The sequence below is a fragment of the Pseudorasbora parva genome, chromosome 21 (genome assembly GCF_024679245.1).
Source record: "Pseudorasbora parva isolate DD20220531a chromosome 21, ASM2467924v1, whole genome shotgun sequence".
Classification (NCBI taxonomy): domain Eukaryota; kingdom Metazoa; phylum Chordata; class Actinopteri; order Cypriniformes; family Gobionidae; genus Pseudorasbora; species Pseudorasbora parva.
Genome location: NC_090192.1, coordinates 13,941,851 through 13,959,193, shown reverse-complemented (window position 1 = coordinate 13,959,193; position 17,343 = coordinate 13,941,851). Strand labels below are relative to the sequence as shown.

The following is a 17,343-nucleotide window of genomic DNA, read 5'->3' as shown; positions in this document are numbered from 1 at the left end:
CATGAAACGACCTCAGATGCTTCTGGCTCCATAGGAGGAGATGGCGGGCGAGTTGTGACATGCGACAGGAGTGTAGACCACTCTTTTTGTCGATGTATGCAAGTGCCGCAGTGCTGTTCGTACAGACCAGAACAAGCTTACCTTCTAGCAGCATTTTGAAGTGGCGCAACGCAAGAATAACTGCTAACAACTCCAGGCAATTGATATACCATTGCAGTTGGGGCCCTGTCTACAGACCCGAAACTGCAAGCCCATTGTACGTGGCACCCCAGTCGGTGGATGAGGCATCCGCGGAGACAACAGTATGCCTGGACACTTGTTCTAGATGCACTGCTGCCCGTAGAAATGAAGGGTACGACCATGGGCTGAAGCAGGGATGGATTGGCAATCTGTGCATTCTGGAAAATTTCAGAACATTTTCTGAAATTGGCAAAAAAATAACGCGTTAACGCAAATTCATTTTAACTGTACTAATTTTATTTACGATTAACGCAGCGTGCATTTTCTGTTTGATCCATGGCCCGTAGTTGGAGAAATTTAGATCAGCTATAGACATAAAGGATGCAGCAGCAAACATTAATAGGGAAAGAAAAGGGTTAACAATAACATTACTCTGAAACAAGTGCAGTTTTAGCCTACATAAGCTACCATATTTTCTGCTTAACTTTTATTAGACTCCCGTTCAAAAGAAAAGTGCGTTTTTACACCGAGCACATTCTCTGCAGTCTGATCATGATGCAGAGCAAGCTCACTCTCGCTCATGTCTGAGGTAAATCATTAACACCATCACCACTTACAGTACATGTGTTTTATTGAACTAAATACATTACAATCAGATAAAATGAATACGTGGATTACTTTTCTGAACAAGAGCTCCCAAGTCCGTGTTTCTCACACTGTTCACGTGAATCGCAGCACAGTTCGGCGCACCCACACAAAACACAGGCAGGAACGTGCAGCTCTTAAAGGGACTGCACTATATTCCAGCTCTTAAAGGGGCCACACTATATTCCTACTCCTGGAATATGGACCTCCTCCAGGTATGGTGTGGTTCTGGTGCGCTCCCAGGTCCGCATGACAGCATTCACATTACTAATTTTTCATAAGAACTGTGCCCTGTTCTGAACTAAACGGCCAGTGTAAAAACTCCCTTTATCTTAAAATGAGAGAAATCACTGCTTATTCTGAATTTTTAAGCTTAGGCTTAAGAGACATGAACTAGTTCTTTGAAAAACATCTGTGACCGTTTAACATGTCTAGTCTTCATGTTCTGAGTATGTTTTCATTAATAATAAATGCACATTTGCATAAAGCATGCATATTTGTTCATACCCACGTTGTTTCGAGTATTAAAAACTTGAAATTTTTTAATTTAAGGTACATTTAGAACTGATAAAATTGTGCGATTAAATTAAATATTTTAATCGATCGATGAGCAGGCGGACGAGCAGGCGGAGGTGCTGCCGCCGGCGGCGGGGTGGAGGCAGCAGTGGGCCGCAGGGGCAAGATGTGCCTGATGGTATCCATTTGCTTCTGGGCGGCCGAGAACTGCTAGACAAAGCTCTCAACGATGTCGCCGAACAACTCGGCTGTGGAAATGGGGGAGTCCAGGAACCAAGTTTTATCGGTCTTCCTCATGTCGGCCAGGTTGAGCCAGAGATTCTGCTTATGGACCACAAGAGTGGACATCGAGTGGCCACAAGACCTGTAAGCCTTTACAGTCAGACTGGAAGATAACTTACTGGGCTTGGACAAGAGAAGCGGGTCTCCGTGCCAGTTGGAAGCGGTCGCCGGACACAGTTGCATTGCGATGGCCTGCTCCCACGGAGGGATTCCCACGTACCCCCTGGCTTGCCAGCCATCAAGGGTAGTGTGGAGGGAGGAACCACCTGGTCTGTTTCTGGCACTGAATGGTGTCGTCCATGTCCTAGTGTGCTCCTCATGCACCTTCAGGAAGAAAGGCACCAGGGCAGGATGCTGAGAACCAGCGTGACCCACCCCGAGAAACTAATCGTGCAACCTAGAAGGTTTGGTATGGGGTTGAGGGTTCCACTCAAGCCCGGCCCGGGAAAGCATAGCCGTCAACTAGGGGTTCGACTCAAACTTTCCAATCGTTGTTAGTTGCAAAGCAACTCTGCACAATAAAATAGAATATGTGATCCCAAGAGAGCATTTATTAGTATCTTACCTGTCTGGGAGTCGCCGTTTGGTTGGATGTGGAACTTAAGGTGCTGCTGGATGTGGATCTGTTGTGGTGGTGCAGGCTGCAGCATTAGAGTGGACAGCTCAGGCTGAGGGATTATGGGTGAGACAGGAAAAGCAGACACATCAGGCACAGAGACTGGGACCTGAGAGGAGCCGTCCAGGGAAAGGGTAGCGTCTAATGAGGTGACAGCTGGGATGTGAGGATCGGGGCCCACAGTAGGAACACCAGGAAATGAGACAACTGCAGGACAGTCAAAAAAGACATGGTAGGAAAGATTGGATTTGTGTAGAAAATGCCTTAAAGGTAAGAAAAAGATGACTGGAAATCAATTTCAGGGGGCTATAGTGGAAAAGTAAACTTCTGTCCCTGGTCGGCATCATTAATAAATGCTGCAACTATGAAATACAATTGTCAAGTCTGTGCAAAGTTTTAATTTAAATTTTATATATAAATACCAGATGTAAAACATTTACATTTAGTTTTGAACATTACTTTTACCTTCTGGTTGTACTCTACCATCTGTATAATCTCCTTTTCCTTGAACAAAGAGGGTGAGGCATGTTAATATGTAGATTTACACACCTCATTCTTGTTTATATACACATTGTCAAAAAATGCTTTTACCATATTTCTCGATGGATTGTGCATTTGCTTCTCCAGCTCCTGGAGCATCAGGATGAGGTGGAACCTCTCCATCTCCTGAATCAAGCACAGAATGAATATGTGAATATGGAATATGAAAGACGGAAGCAAATTTAGTCAGTGGAGGCACAGTGAGCTTTTATACTCATAATTATTCTAGTGGCAGCTCTATACTAGCGGTACTTGAGGGAAAACTATATGAGAAAACCTGCTCTATTTCTCCTCATCCTCATTTGGATCCTTCAATGGTCTTCATGTTGTATTCCATATGGAAACTGTCTATGTTAGAGTTTCTTTGTGCAAGTGGTTTAGTACCATGACCAGTTCAAGCTCACACTGACAAAGAAATTGGATCTGACCAATAAATCAGAATTGAAGCATTTGCAGTGTGAACATAGAAAATGATTCCATTGGTGAATGCTTTTAGCAACATGGTCAACCCTAGAGTTTCAAATGGCCATATAGGCTACATAAAACTTATTTATATAATTCACATCAGGTGGTTCTTTGACTTTAATGCACTCCAAATATGATTATTTTGCTTATACATTACTAGGATCACTTTGTAGTATGGACGATTTAAAGTGGGAATTGATGTTTGCAAGTTATCACCTTGTTGCTAAAAAAAAACAATGTAGATTTCATTAGTACAGCTATTTTATGGATACAATTAACAGGGCTGCAGCTCAAAGTCAGGTTACGTGCATTTAATATTTTTGTGTGAGGGCAATCTCATACTTATATATACAATTTTCACCTCTAAAAAGCTGTTTTTGGGTGAGCACATCAGGCACGTCTACTTTATAATATAATAATATTGTTACATTTGTATAGTGCTTTTCTGGGTATTCAAAGCGTTTTACATATATAAGAGGGGAATCTCCTCAACCACCACCAATGTGCAGCATCCACCTGGATGATGGGACGGCAACCATATTGTGCCAGAACGCTCACCACACACCAGCTGATTGGTGGAGAGGAGACAGTGATGAAGCCAATCAGTATATATGGGGATTATTAGGAGGCCATTATGGACAGAGGCCAATGGGAAAATTTGGCCAGGTTGCCAGGGTTACACCCCTACTCTTTTTCCGAAGGACATCCTGGGATTTTTAATGACCAAAGAGAGTCAGGACCTTTGTTTAATATCTCATCCGACGCTTGTTGCAGTACAGTGTCCCCATCACTGGGGCGTTAGGACCCACACAGACCACAGGGTGAGCGCTCCCTGCTGGCCTCACTAATACCTCAGCTACCTGGTTTTCCCAGTTGGTCTCCCATCCAGGTACTGACCAGGCTCAGCCCTGTTTTGCTTCAATGGGAAACCAGTCTTGGGCTACAGGGTGATATGGCGATATGGCTGCTGGCTGATATGAGACGCATATGAGAGTAAGAAAAGTTGTCTTCAGATATCAGATATGTATGCATCTCATTTAAAATTGTGAACTTGGACCACAAAACCAGTCACAAGTTGCACGGGTATACATTATTTGAGGCAATAGCCAACACATTGATATGGGTCAAAATTATCGATTTTTCTGTCGATGTTTCATTAAGATATTTTGTAAATTTCCTACTGTAAATATATAAGAAAATATATTATTAGTAGTATTATGCATTGTTATGGACTTAATTTGGACAAATTTAAAAGGAGAATATTTCATAATGTAGATTTGTACCCTTAGTTTACAGATATTTAAAACTCTACATGCATTTTTATCAGAGGTGGACAGTAACTAAGTACATTTACTTGAGTACCGTACTTAAGTACACTTTTTGAGTATCTGTACTTTACTGGAGTATTATTTTTTCTGGAAACTTATGACTTTTACTTCACTACATTTGAAAGACAAATATCATACTTTTTACTCCACTACATTTCTATCTAGGTCGAAAGTTTTTTCTGTTGCCGTTCTGAAAGTCTGTGGATGATTTTTTCCTTCTTTAAAAGGTTTTTTGTTGTTGTTGTTGCAGACAGTCTATCAGGAATCACTCTTATAGGGTCAGGCTGGCCATGTTCCTTCATCTCTTAAAACTGCTATCATCAGACCACTTCTGAAAAAACCTACTTTAGACCCAGATGTTAATGACAACTACAGGCCCATCTCCAACCTCCCATACCTCTCTAAGGTGCTGGAAAAAGTTGTTGCTGCACAGCTTCAGGTCCATTTGGAGCATAACCATCTTTATGAGAAATTTCAGTCTGGTTTCCGCTCAGGACACAGCACAGAAACAGCTTTGGTCAGGGTCACAAACGATCTTTTGATGGCGGCAGATGCTGGTTCCCCATCCCTTCTCATCCTCCTGGACTTAACTGCAGCTTTCGATACAGTTGACCATAACATCCTCCTTCACCGTTTACATTCCACCATTGGTCTCTCTGACTCGGTCCACAACTGGTTTTCTTCTTATCTCACTGGGAGAACTGAATATGTTGCGTTAGGAGAAGCTACATCCCTGTCACACAATGTCACCTGCGGTGTCCCTCAAGGCTCTGTGCTCGGACCCACCCTGTTCATACTCTACATGCTCCCCCTTGGCCGACTCATCAACCGGCATGGGATTTCTTTTCACTGCTATGCTGATGACACTCAACTTTACTTTAGGACAAGTTCATCTCCCTCTGCTGACCTCACACCTTCCACTTTGATCACTTGCCTGGATGAGATAAAGGCGTGGATGAAGCAAAACTTTCTGCAGCTAAACAGCTCCAAAACTGAAGCTATCCTAGTCGGCACTCCACTTCAGGTCCAGAAGTCCGTTATCACCAGCATTGCTTTCTCTGATCAGGTCATTCCTCTTTCCACTTCAGTCACGAATCTGGGGGTCAGAATGGAATCACAGCTTACTTTTGAAGCGCACATCAAACACCTGTGTAAGACCTCCTTCTTCCACCTCAGAAACATTGCCAAACTTCGTCCCATTCTATCACTGGCTGATGCGGAGAAGCTTGTCCATGCCTTTATCTCCTCCAGGCTGGACTACTGCAATGCGCTCCTTATTGGCATCCCTAGCAAAAATCTCCAGAGGCTGCAGTGTATTCAGAACAGCGCTGCTAGGATCCTCATGAGGGTGCGCAAATACGACCATATCACCCCCATTCTAAAATCACTCCACTGGCTTCCTGTGTCGTTCAGGATCGAGTACAAGATCTCTCTCCTTACCCACCAGTGCATCCATGGTGATGCTCCCTCCTATCTCAAGGAACTCCTCACCACACAAACAGCCACTCGTAACCTCCGCTCTGTTTCGCTGTATCGCCTCAAAACTCCCACAGCCAATCTCCGTACTATGGGGGATCGGGCCTTCTGCTCTGCAGCCCCCAGTCTGTGGAATGCTCTCCCTGACCACCTGCGGACTCCACAGACTATAGATACTTTTAAGCGTGGTCTTAAAACCCACCTTTTTAGCAGAGATTTTAATTGACTTTTAATTGACTTGCTACTTGTTTAATTTATTTTATTTTATTTTTTCGGTTTTATTTATTTATTGTTGTTGATTGTTTTGTTTTTGTTTTTAAATTCTGTAGCACTTTGAGATTTTGTTTAATATAAAGTGCATTATAAATAAAATTTATTATTATTATTATTATTATTATATACATTTCCCCAACTTTTTTTGAACACTGATCAGTTCATAGCAAAATGGAAGAAGACGGTTCTTAGGCACAAGTGTGTGCACCCATAGCCATACTTTGACAGTATGTTTCAGATTTAAAAAAAAAAAAATCAAGATTAGTTTAGTTGGCATACACTTGGTGCATGTCTTATAAAATATTAAAAATATAAACATCTGGGAGAAAGAGAAGAGTAAAGTTGGGAGAATATCAGATGTGTATCAGTGTATTGGATCTGTGCATTCGGCCTTAAAGTGATGGCAGCTTTGTTCCGAGCTTTGTAACTTATATACAAGTATTTAAATTAGTTTAAGATAGTCGTATGGTAGTATGTCAGATGGAGCATCACTGAATGGCTTAATCCATGATGACAGTGTGCATTTATACAACAGTAATAAAATAATGCATTGGCATAAAAAAGGAAATTTACTTTTATAATTAAGTACATTTGAAAACAAATACTTCTGTACTTTTACTTGAGTAAAACATCTATTTTTACAACTTTCACTTGTAACAGAGTAATATTTGACCAGTAGTACTTTTACTTTTACTCAAGTAATAGAGTTGTGTACTTTATCCACCTCTGATTTTTATATATATTTTTGTTGTTCTATAAATCTACATTTACCCTTATGTGGTTCCAGGGTCACATTTGGTATGTGGCTCAGAACAGATAAGCAAAAAAAAAAAAAAAAAACAGGTGCAGATTTTTCTTTTTATTTGTTTAACATTATCAGATGTGTCATATGCAAGCAAAAAATACCAGTGTAACCACAAGCCCGTTTCACACATACTCTGTCTGCAGTGCGTATGCGGTGCAGGAGCCGCACACCCTGTTGTGCTTTCACATACACTGCGTTTGCAGTCCGCAACTGATCCGCTGTTGCATACCACAAGCACAGCATTTATTCATTATTTTTTATTTAAAATCCAAAAGTTGTTACTGAACATGGCTCATCAGAATTGCAATTCTCTTTGTTTACTCTTTCATAGAAGTCAGGTTAACATACTACAAAACAACATTTTATTTAATTCATATTTATATAGCCTATACTTTAGACTTAGCTCACACAAGTGGCAAAACATTTAAACATAGGTTATAGCCTAAAATCACACACTTTTAAAATTAGAAATAAGGCTATTCAAAAACAGGAGACTCTCGTCTTTTCTTTCGGTTTTTAAACCCTTTTAAAAGAAATCCTACAGTGCTATCCATTATTGCACTTTTTTACCTAAATGCCAGGTAAGGTGTCATTTCTTGAAACAAGAGTATATATTTAAAATTGTATGCATTTGTGATGAAATTACTAGATTTTCGCGTAAGTACATGTTTATTTTAATGTGAAAAATGTTCTTTTACTTTAATGCAGTAGTGCAACACAGCAAAAAATAGATTCACTACGGAAAGATCACTGCACGCACCGCACGCACCGCACCTGGAACGGACTGACAGATCCACGTGAAGTGTGAAAGCTGTAATCCGTTAACATGGGTACGGAAAATAATACGCACCGCATACACACCGCAGAAAGAGTATGTGTGAAACGGGCGTAATTTAAATGAATGCCGATATCTGAAAATACATCTAACCATATTGGTCAATGGACTTATGTCCGTCAATCTCTGGACCTTGATGCAAAGCCTCCAGGCTTCTGTTTTCTATTCAAATGAAAGACAAAAAATTATTTAATGATAGCATTAAAACGTTTATGGTCTTAAATTCAAATTATAACCATCTTGCATTTTTTAAAACTAAATAAATAGGAGATGTACATACCATCAACAGACTGGCCGTCAGTCACTGGGCCGAGGAGTTCATATGATACTGCTGGATTACCTGTAAGAGATGCAGTGATTTTACCAAGGGTAAGTACAAAACAATTTTTACATTCACATCAGCCTAACTGCATGGATTTTGACAATTAACATACAAAGGAATGACGAAGAGGATCTTTAAACTAGAGAAATAAATAAGTAAGTTAAAAAAAGATGTGGAAAAAAGATTTCACACCATATTTAGCTGATTTGGCATCGCTACTGAGACTGAGAGTTTCTGGATTATACAGGGATTCTGGAGAACCTACAGAAAGTAGAGAGAATGGGCATACCTATCAGTATAGTAATATGACATTAGTGGTGTTGTCATTTATCATCTATATATAAAAAAACAAAACAACAACACTCACTTTCACCATATTTTCCAGACACAGCATCAGGCCTAAGATCAAGTGGCTGACCACCATATTGAAGACCCTTGTGTCCTGAGAGAGAATTACAGTAACATATACTCCCTTTCAGATTTTGAATTTGTAAGACAATTTGTGAGACAATATTGAAAGAAATAACAGTCACTATATTTGACAAATGATTTGTCATTACCATTTCCAAGTGGCTGACCATTGTAGGGTAACCCTCCAAAATCTGAAAAAACATAAACTTATATTTTAAAATATCTTCAATAACAGATGTGCTCAAATCAATGTAAATGTTTTATTAACTTACCATATTTACTAGGGGATTTGGCAACAGATTCAGGAAGAAAAGGCTGAGAGTTGTAAGGTAAACTACCATGTCCTATTTTGGGGTCAGAGAACAGATTAATCAAAATAATAATATTATATATTGCAAATTTTATTTGTATTTAACAGCATTCTATATCGTTTTCTAAGATGCAAAAGTTCCCAATTTTCATGTCAGCAGTTCCATCAAATATTGACTTGATGTAGATTTTAAAGAACAGCATTTTTAAATATGTATTTTTTAAAAATGTAAATACTTTACATACAAAGTAATGTAAAAAAAAAAAAATAATGTTTAGACATGTTAATTTCTACCACAATCTATAGTGTGATGCTACAAACTGACTGTCAACTGATAAATGCATATAAACAATTAGGAAAAATTGTAAAAGGAATATCAAGCATCGAATCTTCACCGTATTTTCCTGATGCTTTAGGATTGTAGGGGTTGGCTCCATAGTGCTGACCATCATTACCTATGAGAAATATGCACACAAATCCATCAGGAATACAGTTAGGGTCAATACTAACTCTAAATATTATAAAGAATATATAGACATGCCATATTGTCCAGAGGGGTTTGTTTGATATCCATTGGGCAAACCACCAAATGGAAGTCCACCAATCCCTGAAAAAAATAAGACCTTGCTTATGAAAACCTAGCAAATGTCAGTTTGCAGTATTTTTGATTAGCAATTGAAAAGAGACAACATAATTTTTTCTCACACTAACCATATTTCGCTTGAGATTTTCCCTTAAAACCTGTGGGTTGCTGACCTTGTGGTCCAGCTATCAGAAAAACAGAGAAGTTTAAATATTAATGACTATATAATCAAATTGTTTCTTCTAAATGTGTAGCACAGAAAACAAGGCAGAAACAAAAATATAAATACTACACACACAAACATTCAGTTAAGTGGGTCATGTGGCATACTACTGTGTGAACAAATCGTAGAATATGGCATACTGTTTCTTTTCTTTTTTTTAAGTAATGGTACGCAATAGTACAGTGTTTACTATGCGACAAGCAGAACTACAGCACAAGATACGGCTGTTATTTTACTATACCAAAAAAGTGTTTTGAAATGGAGACCCATTTATTTATTTAAGCAAAACTTAAATGCATTTATATCTACATTTTAGAAACACGGTTACTTTATTGTTAATTTATAGATACACTGCCCAACTGTTTGGATTTAAATAGGCAAATGCTTAAGAGTCTACGATTGGATCATTATTGAAGTGATTATTATGTTGCATGTTGTATATTTGGTAACAGGTTTTCTAAAGTGTTATGGAGTGTGTAGCTATTCATTTATTAAACAACCATGGAGGAAGACACATCATAGCCATAATCCAGGATGTCCATGTCAAGGATTATGAAAGAATGATTCGGATGGAGCATGAGGAATCATTTTAACACAGAAATTGGCTTTGGGATGTGCTGCAGGAGACTTTACAGAGTGCTTGACTCTTGCATTGTCAAATACAAGATCTTGACTAAAAATGAATACACTTCTTGATGGAAATACATTTTATGATGCTATTTCCATCTAGAGGTGCATCAATGTTTGGTCAATATATGCATTTGCCTATTGAAATCCAACCAACAATTTCATTCATTCATTCATTCATTCATTCATTCATTCATACATTCATTCATTCATTCATTTTTTTTTATTTTATTTTTTTTGGGGGGGGGGGGCAATTGTGTCCATGTTAACAAATTATATTTGCAATATCAATGAAGTAGTACATATTCTAACCTTGCTTTTTGAATTGGTTTCCATAGCCTCCATAACCTGCATAGTAAAGACGGCGAAATAAGGGCCACATTTTTCAGCATTTTAAATAAGACTATAGAAAGATGAAGCCAAAATAAGTGATGTTAATTACAATAAAATGTGTTTTATAATGACTCACCTGCTTTGTAGCCATTGTTCATGCCATGAGCTGGATAACCACCCATTCCAAAGCCTAGTGACAGAAGAGTTATACAGGCTTTTTTCCCCGAAGTATTTTTTGTATTAAAAGTGGTTAAAATGCTATTATTATGGATAGATAGATAGTTAATGCTAATAGAGATTTTAATGCACCTGGTTGTGATGACACTGCTCCTTTTCCATTTGGATACTCTGACCCTGCAAACCACATTTTTTTTCTTTTAGATTTTTCTTTAGTTTATACCCCATCATTTCTGCTTGGTCTTCAAAACTGTTTAGGCATCAAAGCTAACTGACATGGGCTAAAATGGACTCCAAAAAATCTCTTATTTTTATAGATTGTTGTCTTTAAAACATTTAGATTTTTGGTGAGCGTTGCCATTAGTTTCATCATTTATATGACAATAAATAAGTGGGGGGAAAATGAGAGCTCACCAAGACTTGGAAGTTTGACCCATTGTCCATTAGGTTGTCCTCCAGGTCCACAATCTAAAATAAATAAATATTTCAACAATTACAATTTTTTTAATTAAACCAAATGTTTGTTTTGAGAACAAGATCCCAGGTAATTTAATGTTATATTGATAGATTATTATTTAGGATTTACCAGGCTTTGAAGGTATAGCTCCCTGCACCTGTCCTAGACCAGTGAGTTCTGTAGATCACAAACAAGTTATAAATACATTGAAATTCACTTATCCAGTAAAGATGACCTAATATCAGTAGCAGAGATGAAATGCATGCATAATGTATTACAAAGCAATCGCTTTCAAAATAAATACCAATCCGAATTTGTAACTATTTTACTGTTTGCAAATGTGGCTAATTTATACATTTCATTCGTAGATTTTTATATGATGTGCCTACGTAGTGATGGCCATTTTAAGGAGTATTTTGGGTTAGGGGTGGAATATCATGCTTTTTTCTAATAATGTCTTTGTATCACATTGTATGAATTCATACAAAACCATCTCATAGTTTTCCTGTAAGAACAGTTTAGAAATTCAGGGCTTTATTAAATCTGTCTAGTTAATTTGTTAAAGATCTGTTGTTACTTTTGGTTGGTGGAGTAAATCATTATGCACTACAATTCTTGTAAATGCATAAGCATGCATTTCCAAACAATTTGTACAATAGATTGTTTAAATTTATGCTACCGATGACTGAAAAATACAATTAAAGTGAATCAAGGGCTGTACCACAGCCATCATCCGGAGTTCTAGTAGGGATCAACATGTCAATATACTTAACTGTTACACTATGGACTGATTAAATCAGAACATAAAACTTCAGCCTACTTTGTCTACTTGCTTATTGTGAAATTTACTTAGTAAAAGTTTATACAGGAGTTTTACTAAGTATCTTGGTTTATGGTTGTGAATTATTTAAGTGTTGCGGAAGAGGTGTGGCTTCAAGATGTTATATGGTTTCAGAAAATCATATAAGATTTTAATTTGAAACTATAAAGGTTTACCAGGATTTGTTGTTGGATTCTTCACTTGATGCAAAGCCTGGTTTGACTGAATCTTGGTTTGTTGCATCTCTGGAGTTGACCGAGCTGATTCTGGCACTAGAGGCGCCTGTGAAGAAAGTGGTTGTGGTGCCACTGGACTTATGTTCGAGACTGTCTGTGAGGTTTGAGAATAATACTCTTGAGGAATAGGTGCTGATTCTGGTACAGGAATTGCTTGGGGTACTACTGGTGCAGCTGGTTTTGGAGCTTTGCTTTGTGGAATTACAGGTGCTGGTGGTTTATAAGCTTTACTAGGTTTATAAGAACCTGGACCTTGTATAAATTGCTTTGGAGCAGGCTGAGGTGCCATAGAGTTGGGGGCTTTGCCCTGTGGATGAAGATTTTGTCCCTTTGTTTGTTGCAGAACTGGTGGGAGGTCTTTAGTTTGTTCTGGAAGTAGTCCTGTATTTGGCTCAAGTCCAGATTGTGGTAAAAAGCCCTTGGTGTTAGATGTTACTGGCAGATGACGTGCTTCTTCATGGCTTAAAATCTGCCCTTTAGGTCCCTTTCCACTGGAAACACCCTCTTTTCCAGTTGTTACAGGCATATAACCTAGAAGCCAAATCAATTTTACTAAAAACATACAAAACTAAATATGACAGAGACATAACATAACACTCACATGCCGAGACATAACATTTTTAAATGACAGATCTTCTATTCATGTCATGTGGAGGAAGTAATAATCATGATTTTACCTGAATTAGCTGCTTTATAAGGTCCTTTTGACATATAGCCAGGGACACCATAACCTATAGATCACAAGATATGTGACATGTTAATGTTATGTTAATGGTTTTACGTTTGATTACCTGAATGAATAGTAAAATTCTGTTCAGCGAAATGTGTGGAATATGATAAAAAGGGTAGAATATAAAAAACAACATCAACGTGTATAGTTGTATAGTGCATTATCCCTAATAAATACTTCACCTATAATATAGATTTAGATATAGAATATACATCTAAATGGGACTACTCTACAATTAATTTATTAAAGCTACACTGTGTGATATTTTCCCCCATCTAGTAGTGAAGAGGTATATGACCATCCATTGAATAATAGTGAATTTCGTTTTAACTCCTACGGTGGAGTTAAATTCGAACCCCTCACCCGTATGTATTTTCAATGGCATATTATGAATTTATGATTATACTTTATTACTTGAAAGAAGTAAATATACATTAATGAGCACATATATTTTTGAAAGAACTAAGTGTTTTTAGCTAAGAATAAACTAAAAAAGTTACACAGTGTAGCTTTAATAAAGAATTCAATGAATGTGCAGATATCATATAATTTTACTGTGGCTTTGAATGTGACTCATCCAACCTGATTTTAGAGCCAAAAAATATTTTATTTATATTTAGTTTTATAATAGTAATAATCATGCTATGTACCATTAGGCTTGGCTCCTTGTCCATTTGTGGGTCCAGCTTTAGCACCATATCCTTTGAAGCAGACCCAACAAGATTTATATAAAATAAAGATACAGAAAAATCTGACAAAGTAAAAGAAAAACACTCTATACACATTACACAACAGTTTTTATTTTAATTATATTTTTTTTACCTGCTTTAGGTCCCTTGGTTCCACCATTGGGATACCCCATATTTTGAAGAAAAGAACCTAATTAGAGAAAAGTACTTTAAACTAGTGTAATATCCTCAGTTATTTTCAAATATCTGTATTTTCCACACTGTAATAAATGCGCTAAAGCTGGAGACATCCAGTGTATTACCTGTGTTAGGTTGGTTAGCTGAACCTCCATTAGGATATCCTCCATATCCAAAAGAAAACCAATCTTAAATCAGTTTAGAGGTTCTCCAATCACTTCACTTTACAATACAGACCTTTAGTGCTTTATTCCCCAACAAACAACTTCTCCACCAATAATACAGAGTATGAATCTAAATTGTGATAAACTAACTGGTGTATTATAAAGAAATATATTAATGTGCAGTTAAAGGTGTGATGTCATATTTTACGGTGGCCTTGAATGTGGCTTATCCAACTGGAACAAAACTGTTTTATAAAAGTAATAATGTTATTCTATTTACCATTAGGCTTGGCTCCTTGTCCATTTGAGGGTCCAGCTTTAGCACCATATCCTTTGAAGCAGACACAACACACACATAAGATTTCAAATGATATGGAAATATCAGACGGGGGGTGGGGATATGATTAATGACATATGAATTACACAAACAAAAGTTGTTTACCTGCTTTAGGTCCCTTGTTTCCATACCCCATATTTTGAAGAGAGGAGCCTAATTAGAGAAAATACTTTAAAAAATGTAATATCCTCAGTTCTTTCCAAAATTCAGCATTTTCCACCCTGTAATAAATGCATTAAAGCTGATGACATCCAGTGTATTACCTGTATTAGGCTGGTTAGCTGAACCTCCGTTAGGATATGTTCCATATTCTGAAGAAAACCCATCATAAATCAGTTTAGAGGTTCTCTAGTTACCTCACTTTACCATTAAGATTAGTGCATTATCCCATATAAACAACTTCTCCACCAATGATACAGGTTAATCTAAATAGAGCTAAACTACAATTGGAGTATTCTAAATAAATTAAATTAATGTGCAATCAAAGGTGAGTGGCCTTGAATGTGGCTTATCCAACTGTTTTATAATAGTGATAATGTTATGCTATTTACTATTAGGCTTGACTCCTTGTCCATTTGAGGGTCCAGCTCTAGCACCATATCCTTTGAAGCAGACCCAACACACATAAGATGTCAAATGATACAGAAAAATAAGACAGGGAAAATAAATACACAACATATGCATTACACATACAAATAGTTTACCTGGTTTAGGTCCCTTGGTTCCACCATTGGGATACCCCATGTTTTGAAGAGAAGAGCCTAATTAGAGAAAAGTACTTTAGACCAGTTTAATATCGTTAGGCTACTTGTGTAATCCTGGTTCTCTGAGAGTGAGGTATCTCACTATGGTAAATGCATCAATAATTGATTTGGAATCACCAATTACACCCCATCTGTCCATAGGATGGAACAATCACAACTCATGACATGGAGCCTACCTCCTCCCTATATATATATATATATATATATATATATATATATATATATATATATATATATATATATATATATATATATATATATATATATATATATATACACACACAGCTGCACCACAGTAGGCGCAGTGCCACCAGGATGGTAAAATCTGATAAATATATGAGGGGAAGCCTAGCTTGCCCCCGCACAAATACCTCTCAACGAAATTCCCCTGTAGAATTGAAGAGCAACTCCAAAGACGACTTTGGGAAAAAAGTCAGGTTAGGCTTATGCTAGGTTATGCTGTCAACTGAACTAAAATACAGATGTTCTTGATGAAACAACAAGGCATATATAACTAACCCACTTGCTTAGCTGAGACTAAAGCAAAGAGTAAGACAAGTTTTTTAGAAATAGGAGCTTAATATGAACAATCTCCAGAGGTTCAAATAAGCAGCAATTCTGAGACCCTTGTGTCTCAGCGGGGATAAAGCTGAGAGATTTCCTGTGTGCAGGATAGATGCTTATTTTAATCTAAACATCCTTGAGGTTGTATGCGACGAGCTAATCGCCTCAAACAAATGAGAGCCCCGAATGTGAGTATCATGAATTTGTATTTTAGAGCACATAGAAAATAATGGGAGTAATAGCCCTTCTCAGTTTCCACACTGAAACTCATCTTATAGATCTTTTCCAACACCCGAGCCGAATCCCTATTTGTACAGATGCTATGACCCCATTGAAAGAAGGGCATACAACGAACTGATTACAGTCGAATCAGTTGAACTGGTTACAGACGTGAGGACGTGCAGAACACTCTCTCCATGCCTCCCGATAAAGAGCTAGAGGGTTCTGCTGAACCGATTCCATAGTAGGGCACCATTACATGGATAGAGAGAAAAACAGCCAGGATCTGTGCGACTCAGAGGCCGATCTATCTCTTGGTTCACTGTTTTCATTTTCTTTTTGTCTCAATGTGCCCTCGGCATTGAGCCTGGATGTGAAAGAGATTTTTTTTTATTTGCATTGAAACCAAGGGTTCCAGAACTTTTTTTCAGATTCTTTTGGTGGCTGAGTTTTCTGCACTCAAACTTGTGGTATTATTGTCAGCAATCCACTGAACATTGTGTGTTGAGAGGGAGCTGAACTGACCTGAACATTTTCTTTTTTGCCCAAACTCCACAACCTCTGTTTTTTTTTGTGGGTCGAGAAAATTATGTGGTGATCTCGGGAAAGGACATTACAGAAAACTCTAGGTGTTGTCCGCCCCTTACATGCAGAGATTGCATCATAGGTATGCAGGTAGCCCTCTTCTTTTTGTTAGAAGGATTAGCGGACCTAGACTTTACAGCTACAGACATTAATGACTGCTTTCCCCACAGCTTAACATTCTGGGGGAGTCCTCTTGCTCTTGGACTTGGGGGGAAAGGAGGATAAGACGCTCTTTTACGTGGCAGACAGATGTCAAACACCTCAGCTTCCTTTGTCTTTCTTGAATCCAGAGGAGCATTGATATAATCTAATTTCTCCATTTCCCCAATACTTGAGAAATTAAGCCAGGACCTCTTGCAAGCAGCACCTAGAGGCATAGTACAGCCACAGATTTGTACTGAACCAAGCAAGGTGCATAGTTTGAGGTCTGTTATATTAGAGATCTCCTCCCAGACCATCGGGTTTGGATTTGAGTGCCCAGCTCCTCCAATATCTGCAGTATATAATATAGCAAACTGTGAATGGTCTGCAAAGCTGTAAATTTGAAAGTGTACAATAAATAAAGTTCTTATCTCCCAAAAGAAAAAATCAGCTCTGAACCATCTAAACGAGGAATTCTAGTCTTACGTCAGTGGCCTACATACTGCACACTTT

The 17,343-nt window shown here is 37.9% G+C and overlaps 1 protein-coding gene across 1 annotated transcript in view; it reads right to left on the bottom strand.

The window, feature by feature from the left end:
- Positions 1–17,343, bottom strand: part of cmn (calymmin) — a 35,834-nt gene that overhangs the window by 3,262 nt on the left and 15,229 nt on the right. Inside the window, exons 12-36 of the mRNA XM_067430665.1 lie at positions 15,262–15,318; positions 15,109–15,159; positions 14,501–14,551; positions 14,182–14,244; positions 14,013–14,069; positions 13,841–13,891; positions 13,138–13,191; positions 12,401–12,991; positions 11,534–11,581; positions 11,362–11,415; positions 11,080–11,124; positions 10,907–10,960; positions 10,750–10,785; positions 9,716–9,772; positions 9,546–9,611; positions 9,400–9,459; positions 8,967–9,038; positions 8,844–8,885; positions 8,651–8,725; positions 8,476–8,544; positions 8,242–8,301; positions 8,055–8,123; positions 2,831–2,905; positions 2,705–2,743; positions 2,189–2,446 (exon numbers count right to left, since the gene is read on the bottom strand). Of these exons, the coding sequence (XP_067286766.1) occupies positions 2,189–2,446; positions 2,705–2,743; positions 2,831–2,905; positions 8,055–8,123; positions 8,242–8,301; positions 8,476–8,544; positions 8,651–8,725; positions 8,844–8,885; positions 8,967–9,038; positions 9,400–9,459; positions 9,546–9,611; positions 9,716–9,772; positions 10,750–10,785; positions 10,907–10,960; positions 11,080–11,124; positions 11,362–11,415; positions 11,534–11,581; positions 12,401–12,991; positions 13,138–13,191; positions 13,841–13,891; positions 14,013–14,069; positions 14,182–14,244; positions 14,501–14,551; positions 15,109–15,159; positions 15,262–15,318 (2,154 nt within the window). The remainder of the gene's footprint in view (positions 1–2,188; positions 2,447–2,704; positions 2,744–2,830; positions 2,906–8,054; positions 8,124–8,241; positions 8,302–8,475; positions 8,545–8,650; positions 8,726–8,843; positions 8,886–8,966; positions 9,039–9,399; positions 9,460–9,545; positions 9,612–9,715; positions 9,773–10,749; positions 10,786–10,906; positions 10,961–11,079; positions 11,125–11,361; positions 11,416–11,533; positions 11,582–12,400; positions 12,992–13,137; positions 13,192–13,840; positions 13,892–14,012; positions 14,070–14,181; positions 14,245–14,500; positions 14,552–15,108; positions 15,160–15,261; positions 15,319–17,343) is intronic.